The sequence below is a fragment of the Urocitellus parryii genome, chromosome 6 (genome assembly GCF_045843805.1).
Source record: "Urocitellus parryii isolate mUroPar1 chromosome 6, mUroPar1.hap1, whole genome shotgun sequence".
NCBI lineage: Eukaryota > Metazoa > Chordata > Mammalia > Rodentia > Sciuridae > Urocitellus > Urocitellus parryii.
Genome location: NC_135536.1, coordinates 98,299,216 through 98,323,631, shown reverse-complemented (window position 1 = coordinate 98,323,631; position 24,416 = coordinate 98,299,216). Strand labels below are relative to the sequence as shown.

Here is a 24,416-nt window from a genome sequence, read left to right as displayed (position 1 = left end):
TTCTTCCCCCCTGACCACATGAAAACCCCATCCTCTAATGGAGACTAAGAAGGTTATTCTGCCATTTTATAGTCATCTGGCTACATGATGAACTTTGTAACCAGTTAAGATTCTGGACATTTCTAAATATTCCCCTTATCATCTAAGGCTTGCTGTCATTCATATCTAATGCTATATTTTTAAGTTATCTAGGGATAGACATTGATGATGAGCAGAAAGGTGAATGTACTGAGAGGTAAAAAGCAGTCAACTGAGAACAGCCAGAGAACAGGCAATTGTGTACTGACAGAGTTGATGCAAGTACCATTTAGGACATTATATCCTGATAAACAGGAAAAGGGAATTGCTGAGAGACAGATTATAAATTTTTCTCTCCTTTATTGTAATCCATTCATGCCTGATTTGAATATTTGACCTCTATATATATCTTCAGTATTAACAAAATTAGCTTGTCCCACTCTGTAATTAAATTGCATTTTTATTGTCTTTATCATAAAGTCGTATGCCTATGACTTCAGAATGTATTGTACTTAATGTTTAGACCCAGGCACCTCATTAAAAATCTAATGAAAAGTATGAACTGTCTTTCCCAGGAAAGTTCAATACATGCATATATGTGTACACATTTGTACACATACACAAAGTGTTGTGCATAGTTTCAGGGGATTCTTGGATTTCTCAGGGTTTGGGATTCTGAAGTCCAAGAATCCCCAGAAACTATGCACAACACTTTGTGTATGTGCATGGCCTCTTTTAATTTTTACCACAACTTTGTGTGGCACAGTTCTGTTATGCTGTTTTACAAATGATGGATCTAGGTTAAATAACATATACAAAATCACATAAAAAGTAAATACCAGTCTTAGGGTTTGAGCTCAGGTCAATCTGACCCTCAAACCAAGCTCTTGACCTCTCTTATATTGTCCATCACTTCTCATAAGTAAAGAGGTGAGGGAAGAAAGCTCATTTAATGATTAAAAAGTTCTAGGTAAACAAGGTCTAGGTTCTGATTTCTCCAAAAAATTTTAGTAATGAAAAAAAAAAAAAAAAGCTTTTGCCATTTCCACCAGTTTCTATGATAATGGAAGATCCCAGGAAACAAAAACATTTAATAGCCGAGTAGCAAATCAGAAATAGGAAATAAGCAAAATGCATGGGCCTGTTTCCTGTTCCTTGCCATGTCTGATCCAGATGCTGTACCTTCTGTTTTTAGGATTTGGAATACCGTCTAGATCCAAAGACCAAGGAGCTGCCTCATCTACGAAACCCTGATATACTTGTTGGAGAAAATGACCTCACTGCCCTCAGCTATCTTCATGAGCCTGCTGTGCTCCATAATCTCAGAGTCCGCTTTATTGATTCCAAACTCATTTATACATATTGTGGTAAGTATGCTTTGTTGTTTGAGTGCACTATAAACTCTTTTCTCTAAGAGATGCAGCAGTGGAAGCACTGTGCATGGGGAAATTAGGCTGTGGTTAGATTTTCTCTTAAAGACAAAAGTCATTTCAGAGTTATAAAAAGATTACCAATATTTATTAGCTAAATTGCATTTGGTACAAAATAAATTCATTTGTGAAGTCACATTATATAGCTTTGCTCAAGATGAAAAGAACTTGGCCCATCTTTTGCATCTCTCCTTACTGAAGCCATATGTCAGATTTAATGCCAAATTCATATTATTTTTACCTCTTAAAAAACTATATGAAGAGTAGATATTCAAGAACTTACATTTGGAGCAGGTTAGAGGCTTATCTTAAGTTTTTCTTAATTACTGAGAAATGCAGGATTGATTTGACTCATGGTAAGTCTTGCTTACCTGGAATGCCAGGGCCCTGCTCATTGCAGTATGCTTTTCCTCTCTCTTAGAAATGAAGCCTATGCATAAGTGTATGTTTTTTGTTTCCTTCCCTCTCCCCATCTGTCTTTTCTTTTTTTTTCTTCTTTTTCTTTATTTTATTCTTATCCTCTATTTTCTCTACTGAACTCTCAGCTTTCTTTTACTTTTTCTCTCTCTGAGACTCAGATCTGAATTTCCATCTGAGTCTTTTTGCCTTCTGTGCCCAATGCAGTGTTTGAACAGGAGCAGCCACCCTTTCTTCTTAAAAGAATGTACATCCTTTAGATCCTTGATGTTAACCTTTTTATTTTCCACCATTGACTGAATATTCCTTTTTCTCAATTTTTATTTTTCTTTGGTACATGTTATTTTCTCAATGAAGCCTTCCCTGGCCACCCTATCTAAATTATAAGGCTTTTTTCCCTCCCAGCTATCTTCCTTGCTTATATTATTTTTCTCCTTTTTTCCTTACTACTCTCTAAACCATATATATAGATGTATCTATTTTTTTTTACTTATTTTGTTAGTCATCTGAATTTCCTTCTAGACTATAAGCTCCATGAGCATAAAGATTTGTTTTTTCTGTTTTCTGTTGTAAAATCAACATTTAGAAGAGACTTGAAACATAGTTGGAGCTAAAGAATATTTGTTAAGTGAATAACTTCATTAAAGTAATATATGTAGCTACTGTAAAATATTAAAGAATACAGAAAAGTATCAAAAAGGAATAACAATTGCATGTAATTCACCAGTGAAAAATAGCCAGTATTCCATTGACTTAAATTCTTTATTTTTTTAAACTTAAATCCTCTCTTTGTGTACCTGTGAAAGATTATAAGCAGATATAAAGATGGAATCATGTATAGTTTTGTGTCATGTTTTTCTATGACATTTTATAGTCTTCAAAAATAAGTGATTTACAGTGGTAGCCCAATAGTCGTGTAGATGTCACAGAATGTGTTCAACTACTTTACTTTTATTACGTATTTTCTTTGTTTCCATTTTTACTATTATGAATAACATGATAAACATCTATATTTAAAAACAAACCTTACATGAATCTCTATTTTGTTTGGATAAATTTCTAGAAGTAGGAAGTATTTAGAGTACTTAAAACATTTTCACTTAAAATTTTTTTTTCCTGATACTAGGGATTGAACCCAAGCCTTCATTCATGCTGGGCAAGCATTTTATCTCTAAGTTAAATCCCCAGCCTAATAACATTATTTTTAAAAACCCAGCCCAATTCTTTAATGGTGTTTTAGTTAGGACGATGTATAATGAATCAGAGAGACAAAAGTTGTGGTATAGAGAGCCTACAGAATGCAAGCAAATTTTTTACCACATGTACTAATCTCTAGGATATATGAAGAACTCAGAAATCTTAACATCAAAAAGAAAAATAACCCAATCAATAATTGGCCAAGGAACTAAACAGACACTTCTCAGAAGATGACATACAATTTATCAGCAAATATATGAAAAAATGTTCAACATCTCTAGCAATTGGAGAAATGCAAATCAAAACTACTCTAAGATTTCATCTCACTCCTGTCAGAATGGCAGCTTTTAAGAATACAAACAACAATAAGTGTTGGCGAGGATATGAGGGGAAAGGCACACTCATACATTACTGGTGGCACTGCATATTGGAGCAACCAATATGGAAAGCAGTATGGAGATTCCTTAGAAAACTTGGAATAGAACCACCATTTGACCTAGCTATCCCACTCCCTGGTTTATACCCAAAGGACTTAAAAACAGCATTCTATAGTGATGCAGCTATGTCAACGTTTATAAAAGCAGCACAATTCACAATAGCTAAATTGTGGAACCAACCTGGATGTCTTTCAGTAGATGAATGGATAAAGAAACTGTGTTATATATACACAATGGAATACTACTCAGGAGTTAAAAATAATAAAATCATGGCATTTGCTGGTAAATAGATGGCACTGGAGAATATTATGCTAAGTAAGCCAATCCCAAAAAACCAAATGCTGAATGTTTTCTCTGATATGAGGATGCTGATCCATAATAGGGATGGTGGGGGATAGTATGGGAGAAATGGAGGAACTTTAGATAGGGTAAAGGGGAGGTAGGGGAAGAGAAGGGGCATGGAGGTAGGAAAGACTGTGTAATGAGATGGACATCATTATTCAAAGTACAAGTATGAAGACACAAATGGTGTGACTCTACTTTGTACACAACCAGAGACATGAAAAATTGTGCTGTATATGTGTTCTATGAATTGAAATGCATTCTGCTGTCATATATTACAAATTAGAATAAATGAATTTTTTAAAATTGTGTATTTTGATCTTTGAACAATATATTATATTAGTTTAATATGAACTAAAAATTAAATGAAGTTTGTGTTAATTATTTTACTTTATGCCAAGTTTGATATGTTCATTAGGATATCACTGATATCTTTTTCTTTTTCTTTTTTGTCCCCTCCCTCCAGGTATAGTCCTAGTAGCTATAAATCCTTATGAACAACTGCCTATTTATGGGGAAGATATTATTAATGCTTACAGTGGTCAGAACATGGGTGATATGGATCCACATATCTTTGCAGTAGCTGAAGAAGCTTATAAGCAAATGGCCAGGTTGGTGAAAGCTTTCATTATTACTTCATGGCTCTTATTATATGTGATAATTTCTTCTTTGTAAGGTCATGGATATTTTTAAAGTTAATGGCAGTTCATGTATCATTACTAAGTAAGCAGCCTTGGTAACCAGTTTGTCTGCATGGCCTGGATTTTTATTAAATATTAAAATAATCTCTTGTTGGCCAAATGTGGTAGTATATACCTGTAAACCCTATGATTTGAGAACCTCAGGCAGGAAGATCATAAGTTTGCAGCCAGCCTCAGCAACTTAGTGAGACCCTGTCTCAAAATAAAAAATGAAAAGAACTAGGGCTATAACTCAGTGATAAAGCTCTCTTGGGTTCAGTCCCCAATTACATACACACATACGTAATCTCACATTTATAAAAAGACGTGCAGTTTTAAAAATATTGCCTTTGGAATCTCACCATGATTTTGTGACTAGGCAAGGACAGAAGTTATATTTTACAGATGAGAGGATCAAGTTTTAGTGATATTAAATGACTTGCCTAATGTCATTCAGTAGAATGATAGACCAGAACTAAAAGACCTATGAACTGGGGGGGGGGGATTAGTCTGTACCCTAGAGAATTAAATCTAAAAGAAAGTATAATTTTAATGTTATGATAGGGCATCACTCATCTTGAATATCATCTGTAAAATATATCAGATTAAAAAAAAATTTTGTAGTTATGTATGGACAGAATGCCTTTTTAAAATTTTTTTATTTTTATGTGGTGCTAAGGATCGAACCCAGTGCCTCACACATGCAAGGCAAATGCTCTGCCACTGAGCTATAGCCCCAGCCCTTATATCTGATATTAACCACAAGACCTTAACATTTTTTAAAAGTATTTATTTTTTAGTTATAGATGGACAATTTTTTTTTTTTTTTAATGTGGAGTTGAGGATCGAACCCAGTGCCTCACATGTGCTAGGCAAGTGCTCGACCTCTGAGCCACAACCCCAGCCCCAGGACCCTAACATTTTGAGGGTGGAAAATGGGAGAAAAACATTCTCAGGATTAGATTACACTTAATAATTTGTAATACGAAATAATGTAAAAGAATGAATGCATAAAACAATAGCATATATTTGACTAATTTCTCCAGCTTACAAAGCAGAACTTGGTCTATTATATATGATTTGAGAAACTCTTAAGTAGTTATAAGTGGGGAGAACACTAATATTGTAGAGTTTTTTATCTTCTCTTCTTCAGTCAGGAAGATTGTACATGATTGGACCATTGTGACATAATTATAGAATTATTTCAATGAAAGAACCCTTAGAAGTCATTGTGCCCTTTTCCTAATAAAATACTATTAGTGGTAATAACTCTAATGGCAAATAATAGTTATTACATGTTCTCTTTCTATAAGACATTGATTGATTGCTTTTTCCTTATTAACTAGTTTTATCCTTAAAACAACCTTCTGAGTTTCACTTTATTATTAAACTTTATTTTACCAGTGAGAAAACTGAATCATAGAGAAGTCATGTAGTAACTTTTTCAAAGTCTCATTACTAAGGTGACCATTTTTCAAATTCAATTAGTCTGATACTATAAATGTTAATATGTTGTATATAAAATGACTAAACATAGTTTAGCACTGTATAGTAGGCCACAGTATGCCAGATTCTTTTATAAAGTAGTAAGAAATATATAAATTTTAAGAAAATTTATTTTTAAGCTTTGTTTTTAAGCTTAAAAATTTGAGAAAATTCCCTCAATCAGTATATTTTCTCCTTAAGTTGGAAAAGTCTACCGATATTTGATTTGTAGAGTATTGGAGCATTGCAGGAAACTTTAGCACCGCTCAGTACAACCTGAGAACTAGTGGACCAAGAGAGAATCACATGGATCGATAGACCCTAAAAATAATTCCTGAAAATTTAATACTAGTGAGAAAATTTATATGACTTTTTGGAAAATATTATTCTTTTTCTTGTTCTTTTCCTTCTTCCTTCCTTTCTCCCCAGGCCCTTTTGTTTTACATTTTGTGTTCTGGGGATCAAACCCAGGGCCTTGAACATGCAAAGCATGTCCTCTACGACTGAGCTACATCACCATCCCCCTTGGTAGTCTTAAATAAGAAGACGTGGCTCTTACCATGTTTGCTGTGGTAATCCACAGCAAATGGATGAATGGTATTATGAATGGTGTTAGATTTACCCTTAGATTTACTTTGGTTTCCTAGCATTTTCCCCACTCTGCTTTATCATCCCTGTGGCTTAGTCACACACTGTGATTTCTTAACTGAAGGTTTATCTTTTTTCCCTTTGCTTAGTTTTCTTTTTAAGGCAGTTTTAAAGTATGCTTCAGCCAGTTATGGTATTATGTTGTTAGTACAACCTAAAAGTCTGATACAACAGCTAAGGCTTAGGCTTCCAGTCATGAATCAAAGGTGCAGGAGCATCCCAGACACCAGGTACTGTCCTGTATACAAGAGAAACAGCAAAAAAATTAGATGAAATAAGCAAAAATTCCTACCCCACAAAGCAAATCATGATAAAGACTACAAATAAATAAAATGCACAATTTATGAAGTATCTATAAGTTCCATGTTGAGGACAATGCTGGATGATTAATAAAATTGGAATATGTACTGGGATTAGGTGGTGCTATTATATCAATATTATTGATCCTGATTTTGATCATTGTAGATATGTTAGAACAAGTCTCTGAGGAAATATGCTCTAAAAAGAATCATGTTTGCAACCTACATTCAAATATTTTAGGAAACATCAGAATAAGAGAAACATATTAATAAAGCAAATGGACAGCTGGTGAATCTAGGTAATACATATACAGGAGTTTGTTTTACTATTTTTGCAATTTTTTTGTTTGAAGTCATGAGAAAACTGAATTTACAAAGCAAACCTAAAAAGAACAGACAGGGTCAAGGGTAGAAAGTAGGAGATCAGCTAGGTTATTGCAACAGTCTAAGCAAGGAATGATAATTTTAGTTTTAGGATATTAGTGGAGATGGTTAGGAAGTGGGTGGATTCTGAATATATCTTTTACAATAGAACTGGCGAAGACTTGCTTATGTGAGAAAGAAATTAGAGATAGGGACAAAGATTTAATCTGAGTTCTAGAACATTGAAAGTACCATTTCCTGAGATGGAGAAGTAGTAAGAGGAGCAAGTTGTGAATGTGTGTGGTGTGAGGCAAAGAGTAGGGGTGGGCTTCCATTTTAGATCTTTTAAGGTTGAAATGCTGTTTTAGGCATCTCTTCTCAAAGCAAAGTTAGCAGTAGTGATTCTTCTCAAGCATGTTAGTAGCAATAACCAGAATGCTTGGCTCATGGTTCCTTTCTAAACATGCTCCTTGGAGAACAAAATATTTTAAGAGAATACAAATACTTTTGTAGAATAGCCTCCTAATTTTAGTATTTCTGATTACCTCCAGAGGAGAAAACCTCAATGGACTGCGGTGTCTATTTTTATTATCATTTATTCATTTCACATTGTTGCTAGTCATTTCTCATGTTGAGATTGATTGTTCTTTAATATCTAAGTCATAATGTTATTTGCTTTAAAATAACATATTTTAATTCTGTTTCCCTTAAATCAGGTAGTACTGATTGCTTAACTTTTCTGTATTTTCTCTCTTTTGTGAATCAATTTTACTGTTTCATTTATAGTTCTACTTGAAATTAGCTAGTTCTGTGCAGTTAATTTTGGTATAGTAAAAAAGATATCTGTACTAGTTGAGTCTCTACCAATAATTAACTATATAACTTGAATCTCAAAATTTCCTTGGATCTCAGTTTCATTACATATAAATAGAACAATTTCACTAATATCTAGTTTTACATTTACAGACTGTTCTGTGGAATGCATTTGCTACCTTTCTGTTTAATGGAGACTAGCATGTAGTATTTTTTTTCTTCTGAGCAGAGGACAGATAAGGAAATGTGCAGCAAAGCAGAAGGCTCACAGTATAGACCTTACCTGGGAATCAGGAGATGTGGGGTATAACACCCAGCTCTGCTCTACCCCACTAGCCACTAAGCTCTCATGTTGTTTCCCCCAAAGAGGAAAAGAATGTCTAAACTGTTTACCTCAGATGTTAAAATTATATTAGTTGATAATACAAAACTACTTTGAAAAATACTAAGTGGTATTCAAATATAAGCTTTTCCTTTTATCATAGTCATTATTATTATAAAGTCTCATTCTCCTTTCATTACTTTAGTTTCTGATCTGGTTTTATTTTCTCCTGACTTTATTCATTGTCAGATATTTCCTTAGGGTGGCCCCTTTATTCATTTAGCTACATGATCTCTGGATGCCTCACTGTCATGAGGTCCATTAACCAAGTGGAATATGTCTCCTGTTAACTGCGATTCAGCTGCCATGTTATTCCAAGTAACTTAGTTATGCAGATAGACTTGATGTTCTACATGCTATCTAATAATTCTATTCAGATGCTCCTTGACTTATGATGAGCAAGTCATAAGTTTGTTTATATCCCACATCATTATAAGTTGGAGATCATCTATCTATGGTATGTAAGGGTGGATTAACTTATATTAATTAATAGCTACATGCTTAGATGTCTGCCTGTTGTGTGCCAAACAAAGTGCCAGACATATTACCTGTAATCTTCATTTTTATCCCTAGAAACAGATATCATTACCGCTGCTTTACAGGTGAGGAAACAGAAGTAACTTGTTCAGGTCATATTTTAATAAAAGATATCTGGGAGCTGAGATTTGAATCTGGCCCTGAGACTATAAACCTTTCTTCTTTGCCATTTAGTTTTCTTACTTTTAACTATCTGGCCTTATTCAAATTCACATTGCCTAGTTCCATTTCTGCATCTTTTATTCAGCCTAGAATATCCTTCTTGCTATTCTTTATGTGCTTTATTCACATTATCCTTCTCAAACTTTACTTTCAGACAATCCCAGCTCACAGTAAATGATTCCTCTTTTAAAATTTTTATGTATGTGCTACTTATATGAAACTTACTCAGTACTGCTACCCCATATGGTTGCAGTAGGATTAAAATATAATTTGTATAAATTACTGCACTATGTAAAAATTATAAATAAATATAATTAACTGTTTCTATTTGGAATCTTTATATACTATATGGTTTCTGTACTTATGGAACAGAAAACTCAGGTCGAATGAGAGACTCTGAATCCATGTTAACAGGTTTCTTGTTAGGAATTGAATGATATAAGCAAGAATCCCTAGAAAACAGTTGTTTTTAATGCTTGAAAAGTCTCACTGCCTCTTTAAAGAACAGCTTTCAGCAGTACCAGCACCATCTTTTTTTAAAGTGTTCTATTTTTATTTTATATTTAATTGATATAATAACAGGGCACAATGTGATGTTTGGATACATGTATATACTATGTAATAATCAAATCAGGGTAATTAGTATATATAGTACCTCAAACATCTATTGTTTATTTGTGATGAAACATCCAAGTCTTCTCTTCTAGCCACTTAAAAGTATATATTATTAATGACTATAGTTACCCTGCTGTACAATAGAACTCCAGAACTTATTTCTGCTATCTAACTGTGACTTGGTACCTGTTGACCAATATTGGTACCTCTTGACCAATCTTGGTACCTGTTGACTGTCCTCACCCCTACCCACTTCAGCCTCTAGTAATCATTTTTCTCCTCCTCCTCCTCCTCCTCCTCCTCCTCCTTCTTCTTCTTCCTCCTTCTTCTTCCTTCTTCCTCCTCCTCCTCCTCCTCCTTCTTCTTCTCCTTCTCCTTCTCCTTCTCCTTCTCCTTCTCCTTCTCCTTCTCCTTCTCCTTCTCCTTCTCCTTCTCCTTCTTCTTCTTCTTCTTCTTCTTCTTCTTCTTCTTCTTCTTCTTCTGTGTGTGTGTGGTTCTGGGATTGAACCCAGGTCCTTGTGCATACAAGGCAAGCACTCTACCATCTGAACTAAATCCCCAGCCCTCTACTCAGATTTATGAGATTTACTTTTTATATTCTGCATATGTGTCATGCAGTATTTTTCTTTCTGTGCCTGGCTTATTTCACTTAACAAAATGTCTTTCAGGTCTACCCATGTTGTCACAAATGACAGGATTTCATCTTTATATGTCTAAATAACATCCCGTGATATATGTGTGTGTGTGTGTGTGTGTATATATATACACATATACACACACACACATATTACACTTTATCTATTCATCTACTAATAGGTTGATTCTGTATCTTGGATATTGACCAGTACCTTTTAAAATATTATAGCTATTTTATTTTATTGGAGCATTATAGTTATACATAGTAATTGGGTTTATTTTGACAAAACATACATGCAAGGGATTTGATTTCAGTGTCCATTCCCCCACTTTTCTTCCCTTTTCTCCCTATGTTCTCCTTCCTTTACTGATCGTCCTTTTGCTCATTTATTTATTTATGATTGATACGTTCTACATGTATATAAAGGTGAAATTCCTTGTGTTACATTTATATATGAATATTTTCATACTCATGATTTTGTTAAACTCATTCCATATTTCCCCTTCCCACCCTTTCCTCCTCCTCTACTGTTCTTTCTACTCCACTTATCTTTCCTGTATATTTATGGTATCCAACCTTCCCCCAGCATTACCATATTCTTTCCCTTATTTTGCTCTAGTTTGCACATACAAGGGGAAACATTTGACCTTTGATTTTCTAAGTCTAGATTCTTTCATTTAGCCTGAGGTTCTCCATTTCCATCAGAAAATGCCACAGTTTCATTTCTGTGGCTGAGTAAAACTCTGTTGTGTGTGTGTGTGTGTGTGTGTGTGTGTGTATCTCACATTTTCGACATGCACTCATCTACTGATGGGCCTCTGGACTGATTCCATAATTTGGCTATTGTGAACTGTAGTGTTATAAACATTGAAGTGGTTGTATCACTGCAGTATGCTGATTTTTAGTTCTTTTGGGTAAGTAACAAGGAGCAGCACCTTCTTTTAGAGTAAATATTTATACTTCAAAAATAAAACTAAATGCTGGGGCTGGGGTTGTGGCTCAGTGGTAGAGCGCTCGCCTAGCATGCATGAGGCATTGGGTTCAATCCTCAGTACCACATAAAACTGAAATAAATATATTGTGTTCACCTACAACTAAAAAATAAATATTAAAAAAAACTAAATGCTGCAATTGTGAACTCATTGTGTAATATCAACTTTAGAGTTTATGAGTTTTGTATTGTTATTTTGAGGTTGGGGTCTTCTGTGTTGTCCCAGGTGGCCTCAAACTTTTTGGCCCAAGTCTTCCACCTGCCTCAGCATCTTTAGTAGATGAGACTACAGGCTCACAACACTGCCTGGATTTAAGTATTTTCTTTTTGGAGCTAACTGAAAGTAAATATTCTTGAGAAACAGATAGAAAAGCAACTGGATTTTGATTACTGACAATAGTGTATAAAAGCCTAACTCTTAATAAAAGATTAGAGTCTCAATAAAGCCACATCTTTAAGTCACCACAATAAAAGCAACTTTGGAAGAAAGCATTTTATTATATTAATTTAATATCTTCTTTGTTTACAAATAGATCAAATGCAGAGAAAATAATTATATCAATTGCCTTCAAAAAAGAAAAGCTCTAGATTGTGTTTCAGGTGAGCATGTTTACTTATAAGCTAAAAATGGAAGCCTCCATGCTTGTTCAGTTTACCAAGGTACTTGGCAGCACCCAATGGTGATTATCAGAGAGTTAACATGAGTGAAAATATTACATTGTGTTCTGCATTAATCAGGTCTGAGGTTATCATTACATAGTTTCCTTGTTAATGACTCGGATGTGAATTGAAAGTATGCTTATTAAGTTTACAGAGAACAAGTTGATTGTCTTGGGAGATATGAATAGTATTCCTTATGTCCATGAAAAACTAGAGTGATAACATTTTTGTAAAGGATAAAGTTCAAAAGGAAAATCCATAAAATAATATACTTGGTACAAAATGAAAACTTCATCGATATGAGAAAGACTGAGTAGACCAAATGGTGGTCACTGATAACTTCAAAGGAAAAAACAGATTCAAGTGTAACATCTCACTTTCTCATCAACCCAGAGTGGATATCCTTTTCTTGATTTTTTTCCTGGGGTTTCACATGCCTCTACATAGTTTAATTTCCACTTCCTTTTCTCATACAATCTGGTTTCTCTTAATTATTATAATCAAAAGACAATTATCATAATCAATTATAATAAGAGTCAATCCACTATCTTTTCTAGCAAGCTTTTCCTGACTTTGCTTTCTCACTTTTCCCACTGGTTCCATGCCCTTTCTTTATGCTTTCATGGTATACTGGGCAGACCTCTTTTATAGTAATTACTACCTGCTGTATTTTTAACTGTGTACTTTTTAGTCTCTATTGGGAAGTTATGACAATAGTCGTCAGACTTCGTAAAATGGTTAGCACATTGTGGCTGCTCATAACATGTTTGTTGAAAGAACGAATGAGTCAATGAAGCAGACTTTTTAGGTGGAGGCTTTTAGTTAACATTAGAGACTCTGGAACACTATTGATTGAAACAAGCCAGAAGAACTCAACTCTGCTCCCAAATATCCAGTGCCCAGGCTATTTAGGATTATTGTAGAGACCCTGGAGAGAACTGGCCAATTCAGGAATCAAATCTTTAGTTTATGCATCTAGAGGGTGGTCCAGATTGACCTGTCCTTCATGAGAGATGAAGGATCTTTGTACCTTAGTTTGGTTTTTAAAATTAGGCCCTTAAGCTAGGTGTGGTGGCGCATACCTGTAATCCCAGTGGCTCGGAGGCTGAGGCAGGAGGATTTCGAGTTCAAAGCCAGCCTTGGCAACAGCAAGGCACTAACAACTCAGTGAGACCCTGCCTTTAAATAAAATACAAAATAGGGCTGGGCATGTGGCTCAGTGGTCAAGTGCCCCTGAGTTCAATCCCTGGTACCCCTCACCCCCAAAAATTAGCCCCTTAAAGTGACATATATATTCCAAAACTAGAAAGAAGTTCCTTGTAAAGACACAAGCAAAGAAAAATTGTGAATAGTGACTGATAAACTCATCAAAATTTCAAAGAACATCTGGATGTATTGGTACACACCTGTAAAATTCTTGGGAAACAGAAGAAATTCTCTCTGTATTTGATTCATTTGTAATCCCGGAGATTTGGGAGGCTGAAACAGGAAGATCACAAATTGGAGACTAGCCTCAGCAATTTAACAAGACCTTCAGCAACATAGTGGGACATCGTCTCAAAATAAAAAGGGTTGGGGATGTAGCTCAGTGGCAAAGCATCCTTGGGTTTCAATCCTCAGTACAAAAAAAAAAAAAAGAAAAAAGAAAACTCAAGGAATAGTACATTAACATGCATATATATGTAAAAATCTAAAGCCCACAGCTCAAATGAGTAAAAGAGGGTGGACTGTGATGTTTAGTATAAATTTTCTCCCTGATATTTTGCCTACTCCCTTTTCTATCATCTTCTTCTTCTTCTTTTTCCCTGTGTATATGTTTTTATCCCTTTCTTATGGATTTTCCTTTCCCTTCCGTCTCTTTCTTTCCCTTCCGTGTCTCTCCCACTTCCATCTATGCTCTTATCCTTTCTTTTTGACATTTCTTCCTGTAACTACAAAGAACTGAAATATGTTTTAAAGACTGCACTATACTGACTTTGTAAAAATTTCTGATTCCTATTCTTGATTTATTTATTTTTTATTTTTTTTTAAATTATTTAATCTCTTTTTATTACTTGACCTACTGTTAAGACAATCTATAACAAAAAGAATAGCATATATTAGCACACACAGTATCATCAGACAGGTAACCAGGAGGCAATACGAAATGGTCCTTTGGCCATCTATACTTCTAGAGCAGTAGATCTCATAAATTCACTCACCAAATCCAGAAATAATGATTCCTAAAACCCTGAATATCAACTACAACAAAATTATGCCAACTGTGATTTCTCACATACACTTAGATTGCACGAAGATAAAGCTTTAAATGTGAAAATTTTTCAATTCAGACTTATCTTAAAATGTCTAAGATCAAAAACTACAAAAGGGAGTAAACAGCAAGCCAAATGATTTGAGTAAAACTCACTTAGCAGTATCCATACCTAAATATACATGAACATGATTATGTACATATAAGAAACTGATTTTATGGCATTCTACATAATTCATTTAAGTACATTTTGGGCTTTTAAACAAAGATCAAAATCAAGCTTAAAGCTAATAAGAACATAATTTTTATTTTTAGTTTTTTAAGTATAAAAAAGATAGCTAAACATAAAGTACAGAGCAGAAAACCTTCATTTAATACAGATTTTTGGAAATTAAAAAATTTGTAACAAGGTGGCTTTCTATCCCACACTAACAAGTAAATAAAATTTCTTTCCCAGATTTATATTCCAAAGTTAGTAACAACCTAAAATCTGCAAAAAAAAAAAAATTGATCATGTCCAATTTAAATTACCTGGGAAAAGGTAGGTGAAAAGGATTATTAATCAAAATCAGTTGCACACAGATGGAAAACTGCTTGCAGTCACTCCCAAATATTACCCTACAATATACATAAATCACAATGAAAATAAAAGTGCCTACATTACAGAACTGTGAAATTTTGTTTAAAAAAATCATAATAAAAATAAACTGTTGGGTATCATTGGAATATTATAACACATAAGGCAGGAAAATACTGAGTTACAGGTAAGACTCAAAACACAAGTTGACTTAAAGTAAAAATAAAAGGCTGCCAGAGAAATACAGGACAGGAAAGCAGGTCTTCCAGCAGAATGGCCTTTTAGACACACATAGACATATCCCACCCCATCCCACCCCACCCAAAGTTCTAGCCAACGTAAAAAGGAGGGGGGAAATGTGAAACCGAAGTACAAAACTTATTCCTAAACCTCACGCCCCAATGAATTTAGTGGGGGAAAATTCTCGACACTGAAATCTGTCCACCTGGTTCTTCTCTTTAGCAACATCACTTCATATTTCTGTGTGACATTATTTCCACCTGTATCTACTCTCAGCAAATCCAATCTCCTGGAATCAGAGTCTACTGAACATAGGAGATCATACTGGAGTCAAATGAAGAACATGTTTTAACCAAAAACTCTTAAGTTAACAACTGAAAGTGTAGACCTCAAATTCTTATTTTCAATTCAGCATCTGATGTCAGTATTTGGCACTAGCTGGATAAATAAAATCTGTGAGCTGAGGCAGATGTAGTTAAATCATAACCCAATATTTGTAGTCTATGGTTTGGTTTCAAACTTAAAAGGCAGGTATAGATAGCCACACCTAAAAGTATTTCAGAGTTGGAAAAGAAACAGTAACAGGACACAAACAAAACCAGGCAAATTAGCTTGGCAAACAAAAATTCAGGTTAAGGGTGGGGGTCTGAACCAACTGTATCCATCTGATAATTAGCAAAAATGGGCATTTTTTCACCTTAAACTAGTTTTAATTACAGGCAGATGTCTTTCTATGCTACTAAGATTTTTCTATATCCATTTTTCTAATCCTTACAGCTTAATGAGAAACCATTGAATTACCATAGAGCACCAATGAATTACCATAGAGTAATGATGTAACAGTGCAAGATTTTTTTGTGACATAATTTTCCAGTCAAGCATATTTAGACTGTGGCCATATATGCTATATTTCTTTATAGAATAAATGGTTTCTCATTAACCTATTCTTGATTTAAAAGCAAACAGTGAGGCTAGAGCTGAAGCTCAGTGGTATTGTTAGCCTAACATGCATGAGGTCATAGGTCCAGTCCCCAGCAAAACACACACACACATACACTCACAAGAGCAAACAATGTAGGGTTTTATGTTTTCCTCTTTATAGCCCTTTATTGATTTGTGGCCACCTTTGATTTAGGGACCCTCTAAGGGGAAAAGGTTGCCCATCTTAATGATGATCTTTGAAGACAACATGAGAATCTGTAGGCCTGTCCTGGTCCAATTCTTGTTCCCAAGAGTTCACTATAGCTTAATGTAGGCTCTGAAAAATCAACCACAGAGTCTGTTTGATTTTTAGATAAATCATAGTACTTTAGTTTCCATTAATCTTGAATTTTTTTTTTTTTTGTACCAGGGATTGAACACAGGAGCACTTAACCATTGAGCCCAGCCCCAGCCCCACCCCCCTTTTAATATTTTTTTAAGATGTTGATGGACCTTTATTTTATTCATTTATTTATGTGCAGTGCTGAGAATCAAACTCAGTGCCTCACACACTAGGCAGCAAGAACTCCACCACTGAGCCACAACCCCACCATCCCCAGTCCTTTTAAAAAATATTTTATTAGAGACAGGGTCTTGCTGAGTTGCTTAGGGCTTCACTAAGTTGCTGAGGCTGGATTTGAACTCATGATACTCCTGCCTCACTTCTCAAGTTGCTGGGATTACAGGCGTTCACCACCTCACCTGGCTTTCATTAATCTTAAACATGATAAAACTATGACTTAGAGATGTCATGCAGCTGCTCAGAACCATGAAAGTGGCAAACGATGGGGCTAGGACTATATTAGCTTTCTATCATTGGGACAAAAATACACAAGATAATTTTCTTAAAAAAGGATAAGGTTTATTTTGGCTCATAATTTGAAAGTTTCAGTTCATTCTTCACTGAACATTTGTTTCAGAGCTTGTAATGAGGGAGTTCATTGTGGCAGGAGCATGTAGTGGAGGAAGCTGCTGACCTCATAGCACTCAGGAAGCAAAGAGAGTCAGAAGGGCTGGAGTCCCAATACCCCCCTTAATGGTATGCTCAAGTGCCATAACTTTCTCTTACTAAGCCCTAACTCTTTACTAGGATGCCACCTCCCAATAGCACCACAGGCTGGAGACCAAGCCTTGAACACATGGGGCTTTGGGGAGGCCCTTATCCAAACCACAACAGACCAGAATCTAAATTTAGAGATTTATAAAATGAAAGAATGGTATTTATTTGTATATTACAATGCTATACTAAACTTGGATAAAAAGGAAAGCCACTCTGTCAAAAAAACTTGTGAAAATATAACAAATAGTAAAGTCCCCTTGAAACGTTTACAGACTGTTGGCCATATGGATCTATAAATTGTGGAAAGAAGATGTATCTCAGGCATGTTCCTCACGTGTGTGTGTGTGTGTGTGTGTGTGTGTGTGTGTGTGTAAAAATCTCTGTGATTCATTTGACAATCGTTGATTATATTGCCTTTAATATTTTTCTTCTTCGGGGCTGGGGATGTGGCTCAAGTGGTAGCGAGCTCGCCTGGCATGCGTGCAACCCGGGTTCAATCCTCAGCACCACATACGAACAAAGATGTTGTGTCCGCCGAAAACAAACTAAAAAATAAATATTAAAAAATTCTCTCTCTCTCTCTCTCTCTCTCTCTCTCTCTCTCTCTCTAAAAAAAAATATTTTTCTTCTTCCCTTTATCATAAGAATTTTTAGATTTTTTGACACAATATTTTGTCATTAAGATTTGCAATAGCTTTTCAAATGTACAGTCTAGGATAGCAGTTTCTATTAAGATTTTCTTTTTATCAGGCTCTTCACCCTGTTTGCTATTGGAAGGGATACTAGAAGAATTTTGTCAAGTTATTGTCACTTGGGGTGTAGGGACAGAACTGATCATGGGGGAATAGGAAGAGTTCATTTTTTTGATCATATCTCGGAAGAGAATCTATGCTACTATCACTAACCCTTGATTAATATATTGAAAAAGATAAAATTGAGGACATTTGAAATGACTAAAAAGGATATCGGCACCAAAATATGAACTATTTTACTATAGCTATTTATTTGAAACCAGACATGAAAAAACAGAAGCAATGAATTTTTAGGTTTAATTATAGAAATTCAAATAAAGAGATGAGATGGCAAATATGAGGTTCAAGGGAGTTTTATAAAAATAGGGATTACATACAAGTCTATACTATAAGAATTAATGATTCCTTAGTATGTCACATAGGTCCTCCTGATTTTTTCTACAGTGTGGGAGTCAGGTACAGTCTGCTACATGACCCTGGTAGAACAATATGAATGTACTTCATCAGGCCTGAACTGAATACTCCCATTCTAGTTTTCAAAATCTGTACGATAAGGCAGAAACCCTTTTTCTCTAAGAAAAAAGAACCATTTTATTAGAAAAATCTTAAGTTTCTACTTTGGAAATTTATTGCCAACTACTATTGATTCTGCCATTTTTGTGTCTTTTACGTACATCTGTCTCTCTCAATGCTAATCGATCGCTACAGCCTTTGTTCAGACTTTCAGTTTTTTAATCAGGATTCCCTGCTACCCATACTCCAAATTGCTGCCAGACTGATTTTACTAATTGGATGGTGTTACTCTCCTGTTTAAAATCTTGCAATGGCAAAGTTCAAATTTCTTTACCTCTCCTTATAGATAATTATGATTTTCTTGCCAATTTCTTCAAATTTAAATGTCATTACTCCATTTTTCATCAGAACTGAATTTCCTGCCCTTTTATAATTTCTTATGATTCTGAGTCTTCTTTTATGCTATCTCTTGTGCCTAGAATGGTCCCTTCTTCACTTTGCATTCCTTGTGTGCCCTCTCCTGCCTAGCTGTCATCTGTAGGGAAGTGCCTCTGTTAATCTCCTTCTCCTGTCAATGCCCCATTACCTGTTTTATCATCTTGCATATTGATCTGTCTTTCCTATTAGATCATCATCTACCTGATGACACACATCATAGCTTTTAAACTTTTATCTAATGTTTAGCACAATTTAGAACATGTAAACCATAAATATTTGTTGGGCAAATAAATCTCTTTAAAAAAAGATTAAAAAAATTGTATTGTGTAATAGAAAAACCTGCTGTTTTAGTCAGATTTTTTGCTGCTGAGACTAAAAGATCTGACCAGAACAATTGTAGAAGAGGAAAGGTTAATTTGAGAGCTCATGCTTTCAGTGGTCTTAGTCCATAGAGGGGCGGCTCCACTCCTCAGGATACCAGATGAGGCTGAACATCATGACGGAAGAGTGTAGCTAAGGGAAACAGTTCACATCATGGTGATCAAGAAGCAGTGAGAGAGACTGTACTCACTAGATACCAATATATACACAAAAGCCACGCCCCAATTCCCACCTCCTCCAGCCACACCCTTCCACTTCAGTTAATCCTATTAGGGATTAACTCACTGATTAGGCTAAGGCTATAACCCAATCATTTCTCCTTCAAACCTTCTTGCATTGTCTCACATGTGAGTTTTCAGGGGACACCTCTCATCCAAACCATAACACCTCGATATCTTGTGACCTTGTAGGATAATACCACTAAAAACCTTTGAAGTCATCTTGTCTCTTTGTGAATTGAGGCACAAATAATACCACTTTTATTTATTTGCTTAGCTATTTTGATGGGTAAAAAGTGACCAAAAGATTCATCTCAGGAAATCGGAGTTTCCTTCTTCTGTCCTAGTAGAAACTGTAGCCAAATTAGGAAGATTCATGTCAAGGATAGGTTGTTCATTGAAGTTCTCTACGCTTGTAATTGGTGCACATTTTTGATGTGTCAGGCTCTGGACATAATGCTGGATGTTAAAAGTAAAGTAAAGAAGATACAGGCTCTCAGTGTCAAAGAAATAATAGTCTTTTGAGCAAGTTCATCCTTAGAGTTTTTGAGTTATTATGTGAATTAAATAAGATGTCATATTAGTCTTTGAGTTCTGAAGTTAGTCCTAGGTAAACACTAGATAGTCTCTGTACTATTATTAACAGGAATAGTATCCAACTATGACTATGGCTTGATGTATTTAAATGAAATCAGTCAGCAAAATGGATTATTTATTTCTCCTCTGGTGATAAAGGTATTTTATTATGAGCTGGAGTTTGTGGGAAACACTACTTAATGGATTGTTAGCTAATAGATAATTTGAAATATTTTAAATGGTTTTGTAATTTTAATTAGATAGAGATTTTTTCTAAATTTCTCAATGTTTTCCTTTCTGTGGCTTCAGATAGTATCTCCTTTCTCTTTTGAGGTAGTTGACAATAGTAATTTAAGATACTCAAGAAATTCTCTAGGAGTAAAATATGTTTGATTTTTGCACACTTACAAAAAATTCAAAGAATCTGTATTATGGATCCATCTTACAAAGTGAGACTAAATTCATGGTATATATCTTCAACCTCTATTCATTTTTAGTTTATAAGTAGTAATTTTTATTAGGAAATAGCATTCTTGTGTTTCTTTCCATATAGCTGATATAGCATCCAGCAGAAATTTACTGTGCTTCATCAGTGAGACTAGAGTAGAAATAATCACATTCAGAAACAGGCAGCACTGGCAATTACTCTTTTTTGTTTTACAGAGATGAGCGAAATCAGTCCATCATTGTAAGTGGAGAGTCTGGGGCAGGAAAAACAGTCTCAGCTAAGTATGCCATGCGATACTTTGCAACTGTAAGTGGTTCTGCCAGTGAGGCCAACGTTGAAGAGAAGGTCTTAGCCTCCAACCCCATCATGGAGGTAAGACAGCAGTATCCTGGGCCTTCTAAATATATTCTTAGGAAACATACTGAAAAATCTAATTGATATGCCTCCCAGCCGCTAAAATTAGAAAAATACCTTTCTACATGTTAGTAATACATCCAAGAAAAGTGAAAATTATGTAAGGTGATTGAGTAAAGCCCAGCCATCAAAAAATCTGCTTTAATTCAAAATCTTATATTTTTAACCTACCAATAGAATTTTTGCCTGTGATAACAGGTAGCAGTACTTTGTTTTCTAAAGTTTCTTTCTCTTAGTTAATTGATCGAACCTATTGTTCTTTGTACCAGAAGTGCAAGTTACTTATCCCCTGCCTCCTGAGTTATTTATGCTCTTTCCAAAACATAGGGTCTACTATGTTCAAGCATGAATGAACTTCATTATTTCTTTGCTCAGAGTTTATTTTCTGTGCTTCATCTGACCTATTTGGCTTTAAATTTAAAGTTTTCCCCTAATTTGAATTACAAACTTAAACCATGACCTCATAAACTTTCTCCTTCTCCTTCTCCTTCTCCTTCTTCTTGTTAATCACATAACACAGATATAGGTTAGTAAAAGAAATTCAGTGATTATAAGTTCTTGGTAGTGAAAAACAGTAAAAGGACAATGTGCTTTCAAAAGTCAAATATGTATACAAGACAGAAATGACTATGCCAAAGAAAATAAAGTATTTTATTTGAATGTAATTTTAAGAAAGTTATAGTTTTGTAAGAAAATGAGGAAAAATAAGTTTTGTTAAATGGACAGAAATTAGTTTGGACATACAGAAACAAACCTTGCTATTTAAAAATTCAAATGGGTATTTTTTTATTCCTATTTTTTTCCTTTGTCAATCCTTATTTATCACCTAAACACAGATGGAGTTAAAACTGGCGTGGTGCACCTGTGGTACAAGTGGTTTTTGCAATAATCTGTCCAGAGGTAAATTGTGCCTGGTTTGCAGTGCTGTGTGTGTCACTTGAAAACACAATGCTGTGAACTTCATCTATACAGGATTGCTCTCCAAGATATGTTGGGAAAGTTGAGAGGCCTCCAAGGCTGATATGCTATGGAAATAAAACTGGAAAAGTTTTCTGAAATAAATTGGATAGGAAGAAGCAGATGTTTGTGCTAAAAGAGAGTACTCAGCTCGGCACAATGGCACACACCTATAATATTAGCTACTTGGGAGGCCGAGGCAAGAGGATTGCAAGTTTGAAACTAGCCTCAACAATTCAGCAAGACTCTATCTGAAAATCTGAAATATAAAATATATTTTATCTGAAAATAAAATATAAAAAGGGATAAGGATGTAGCTCAGTGGTGAAGCACCCCTAGTTCCAATTCTTGGTACCAACAAACAATTTCACAAAAAGAAAATAGTGAAGATTTTAAGCAAATTAAAGTTTTCAAAGTATTTAGCTCTGTATGTAGTGGTGGGTATTACTGACGTTATTATTAGGTAAATAGTTTATTGAGCCAGCTTTTTTTTTTTTTATCAGAAAGCAACAATGCTTTGTTTTATCATGACAACATACTCCTAGTATTTGGCAATAGTTCAGGCCATTCTAGTCCCTAATGTTAGAATATCCTGAAGTCTTTATTGTGATAGCTTTAGGAAATTCTATGTCTTCTAGGTTAGACCACATAAAAGTATGATTTGGATTTGTCTTGGAGAAACTTAATCCAGAATGAGCCTTTTAGAATGTGTCAAAAGATGACCTCTTTCAAAAAACAGCCATATTAATGTTTCTATAGTTCAAGTTTGAGTTGTATGAATAGAAATGATATTAAAATTTTGGAATGGACACAGGGACTAACTTTTAATAAGCAGTTATAAGGAATTTGTCCTGTTTACTGGGATGAAAAAAAATAAAGTCATCCAATAATCGATCCCTTCTTTCTGTACTGTCATTTAATCTGTAGGAATTTGGGCTAAGAGAAATTTGGTAAAGGGAGAACTAATTTTCAACAATTATAAAGAGGGCATCTCAGTTTGTGAGGCTCTAAGCAAAACAAACATACAAAAAAAGACTTGGAGCTTAAGATTGACAACAAAGGGTCTATAGTCACTAGAAAAAAAAAGCATGTAAAACATTGAATATGAAGCCTAGAAAGTTTATAGGTTTAAGATTGACAACAAAGGGTCTATAGTCACTAGAAAAAAAAGCATGTAAAATATTGAATATGTAGCCTAGAAAGTTTATAGGTTTAAATGTGCTGTAAGACTATGTCTCTATATTAGAGCCCATTACTGTGATATCAAGAAAGGAATGTCCAGGTATCCAGTGATCTGCAAAAACTCCTTGGTGGGATAATGGACATCCTGTACATAGTTAACAACATGACCCAGTGGCTAAAGGGATTTGTTCATTATCCTTTAGAAAGCAAACACCTTGTCCTAAAAATAGTCTCCTTCGGCAAAATGTAAATGATGTAGCAAAATTATTCTTTTTGCTCTGTTTTATAACATGTTTTTTCTCTTGGAAGTCTTTTTTTGTATGTTTGTTTTGCATGTTACTTGGGATTGAACCCATGGGTGCTTTATTTACCACTAAGCCACGTCTCCAGCCCTTTTTATTTTTTATTTTGAGATGAGGCCTTACTAAATTGCTTGGAGCCTCACTAAGTTGCCTAGGATGGCATTCAACTTACAACCTTCTTACCTCCCAAGTCACTGTGATTATACGCCTGTGCCACTGTATTGGGCTCAGGTTTTGTGTGCGTGTGTGTATATGTGTGTGTGATATTAAGAAGGGTAATAACATCTGAGTACATGTCTATAATGAATTATATCAGACTCTGTCAGCTCACACTGTAATTTTGCTGAAATGGTAGCTTCCAGTCATTCTCTTTTTTTTTCTCTAGAAAAGCATTTAAAATATTTATCTAAGTTGTAGCAGTATCCTCATTGCCAAAACAAAATATGATGATATCTGCCCTCTTCCAGAAATTGAAAATACATTTTCTTTGACTGATCAGAGTATCTAGCATGATTTTAGAATGACTTTTTTTTAGCAGTATTGCTACTGTTTGTTTCACTCTTTTAATGCTCTACACTCTTTTCACATCTTTCTCTTTGCTATGGTTTTGATATACTAATCTTTTTTTTTTTTTTTAGAAAGAGAGAGAGAGAAAGAGAGAGAGAGAGAGAGAGTTCTTTAATATTTGTTTTCTAGTTTTCGGCGGACACAACATCTTTGTATGTGGTGCTGAGGATCAAACCCAGGCCGCACGCATGCCAGGCGAGCAAGCTACCACTTGAGCCACATCCCCAGCCCCTGATATACTAATCTTAACAGAGGCTTTGCACAAGTGAAATCTATTGCTCTTATATGAAAAAAGTTGATTAAACATTTTACATATATGCATTATATGAATATTTGCTTTTTAAACTATACTAAGTTTTTTTTTGCTTTACCTTAGAAAAATTTGTAGAAGCATATCACTTAAATCAGTAAGAAGACATGCATTTTAATTTTTAAGGTTACATAAA

At 34.8% G+C, this 24,416-nt stretch overlaps 1 protein-coding gene across 1 annotated transcript in view; it reads left to right on the top strand.

Moving 5' to 3' along the window:
* Myo5a (myosin VA) overlaps positions 1-24,416 on the top strand; it is a 216,094-nt gene that overhangs the window by 80,473 nt on the left and 111,205 nt on the right. Inside the window, exons 3-5 of the mRNA XM_026391361.2 lie at positions 1,214-1,385; positions 4,308-4,452; positions 20,764-20,920. Coding sequence (XP_026247146.2) covers positions 1,214-1,385; positions 4,308-4,452; positions 20,764-20,920 — 474 coding nt within the window. The remainder of the gene's footprint in view (positions 1-1,213; positions 1,386-4,307; positions 4,453-20,763; positions 20,921-24,416) is intronic.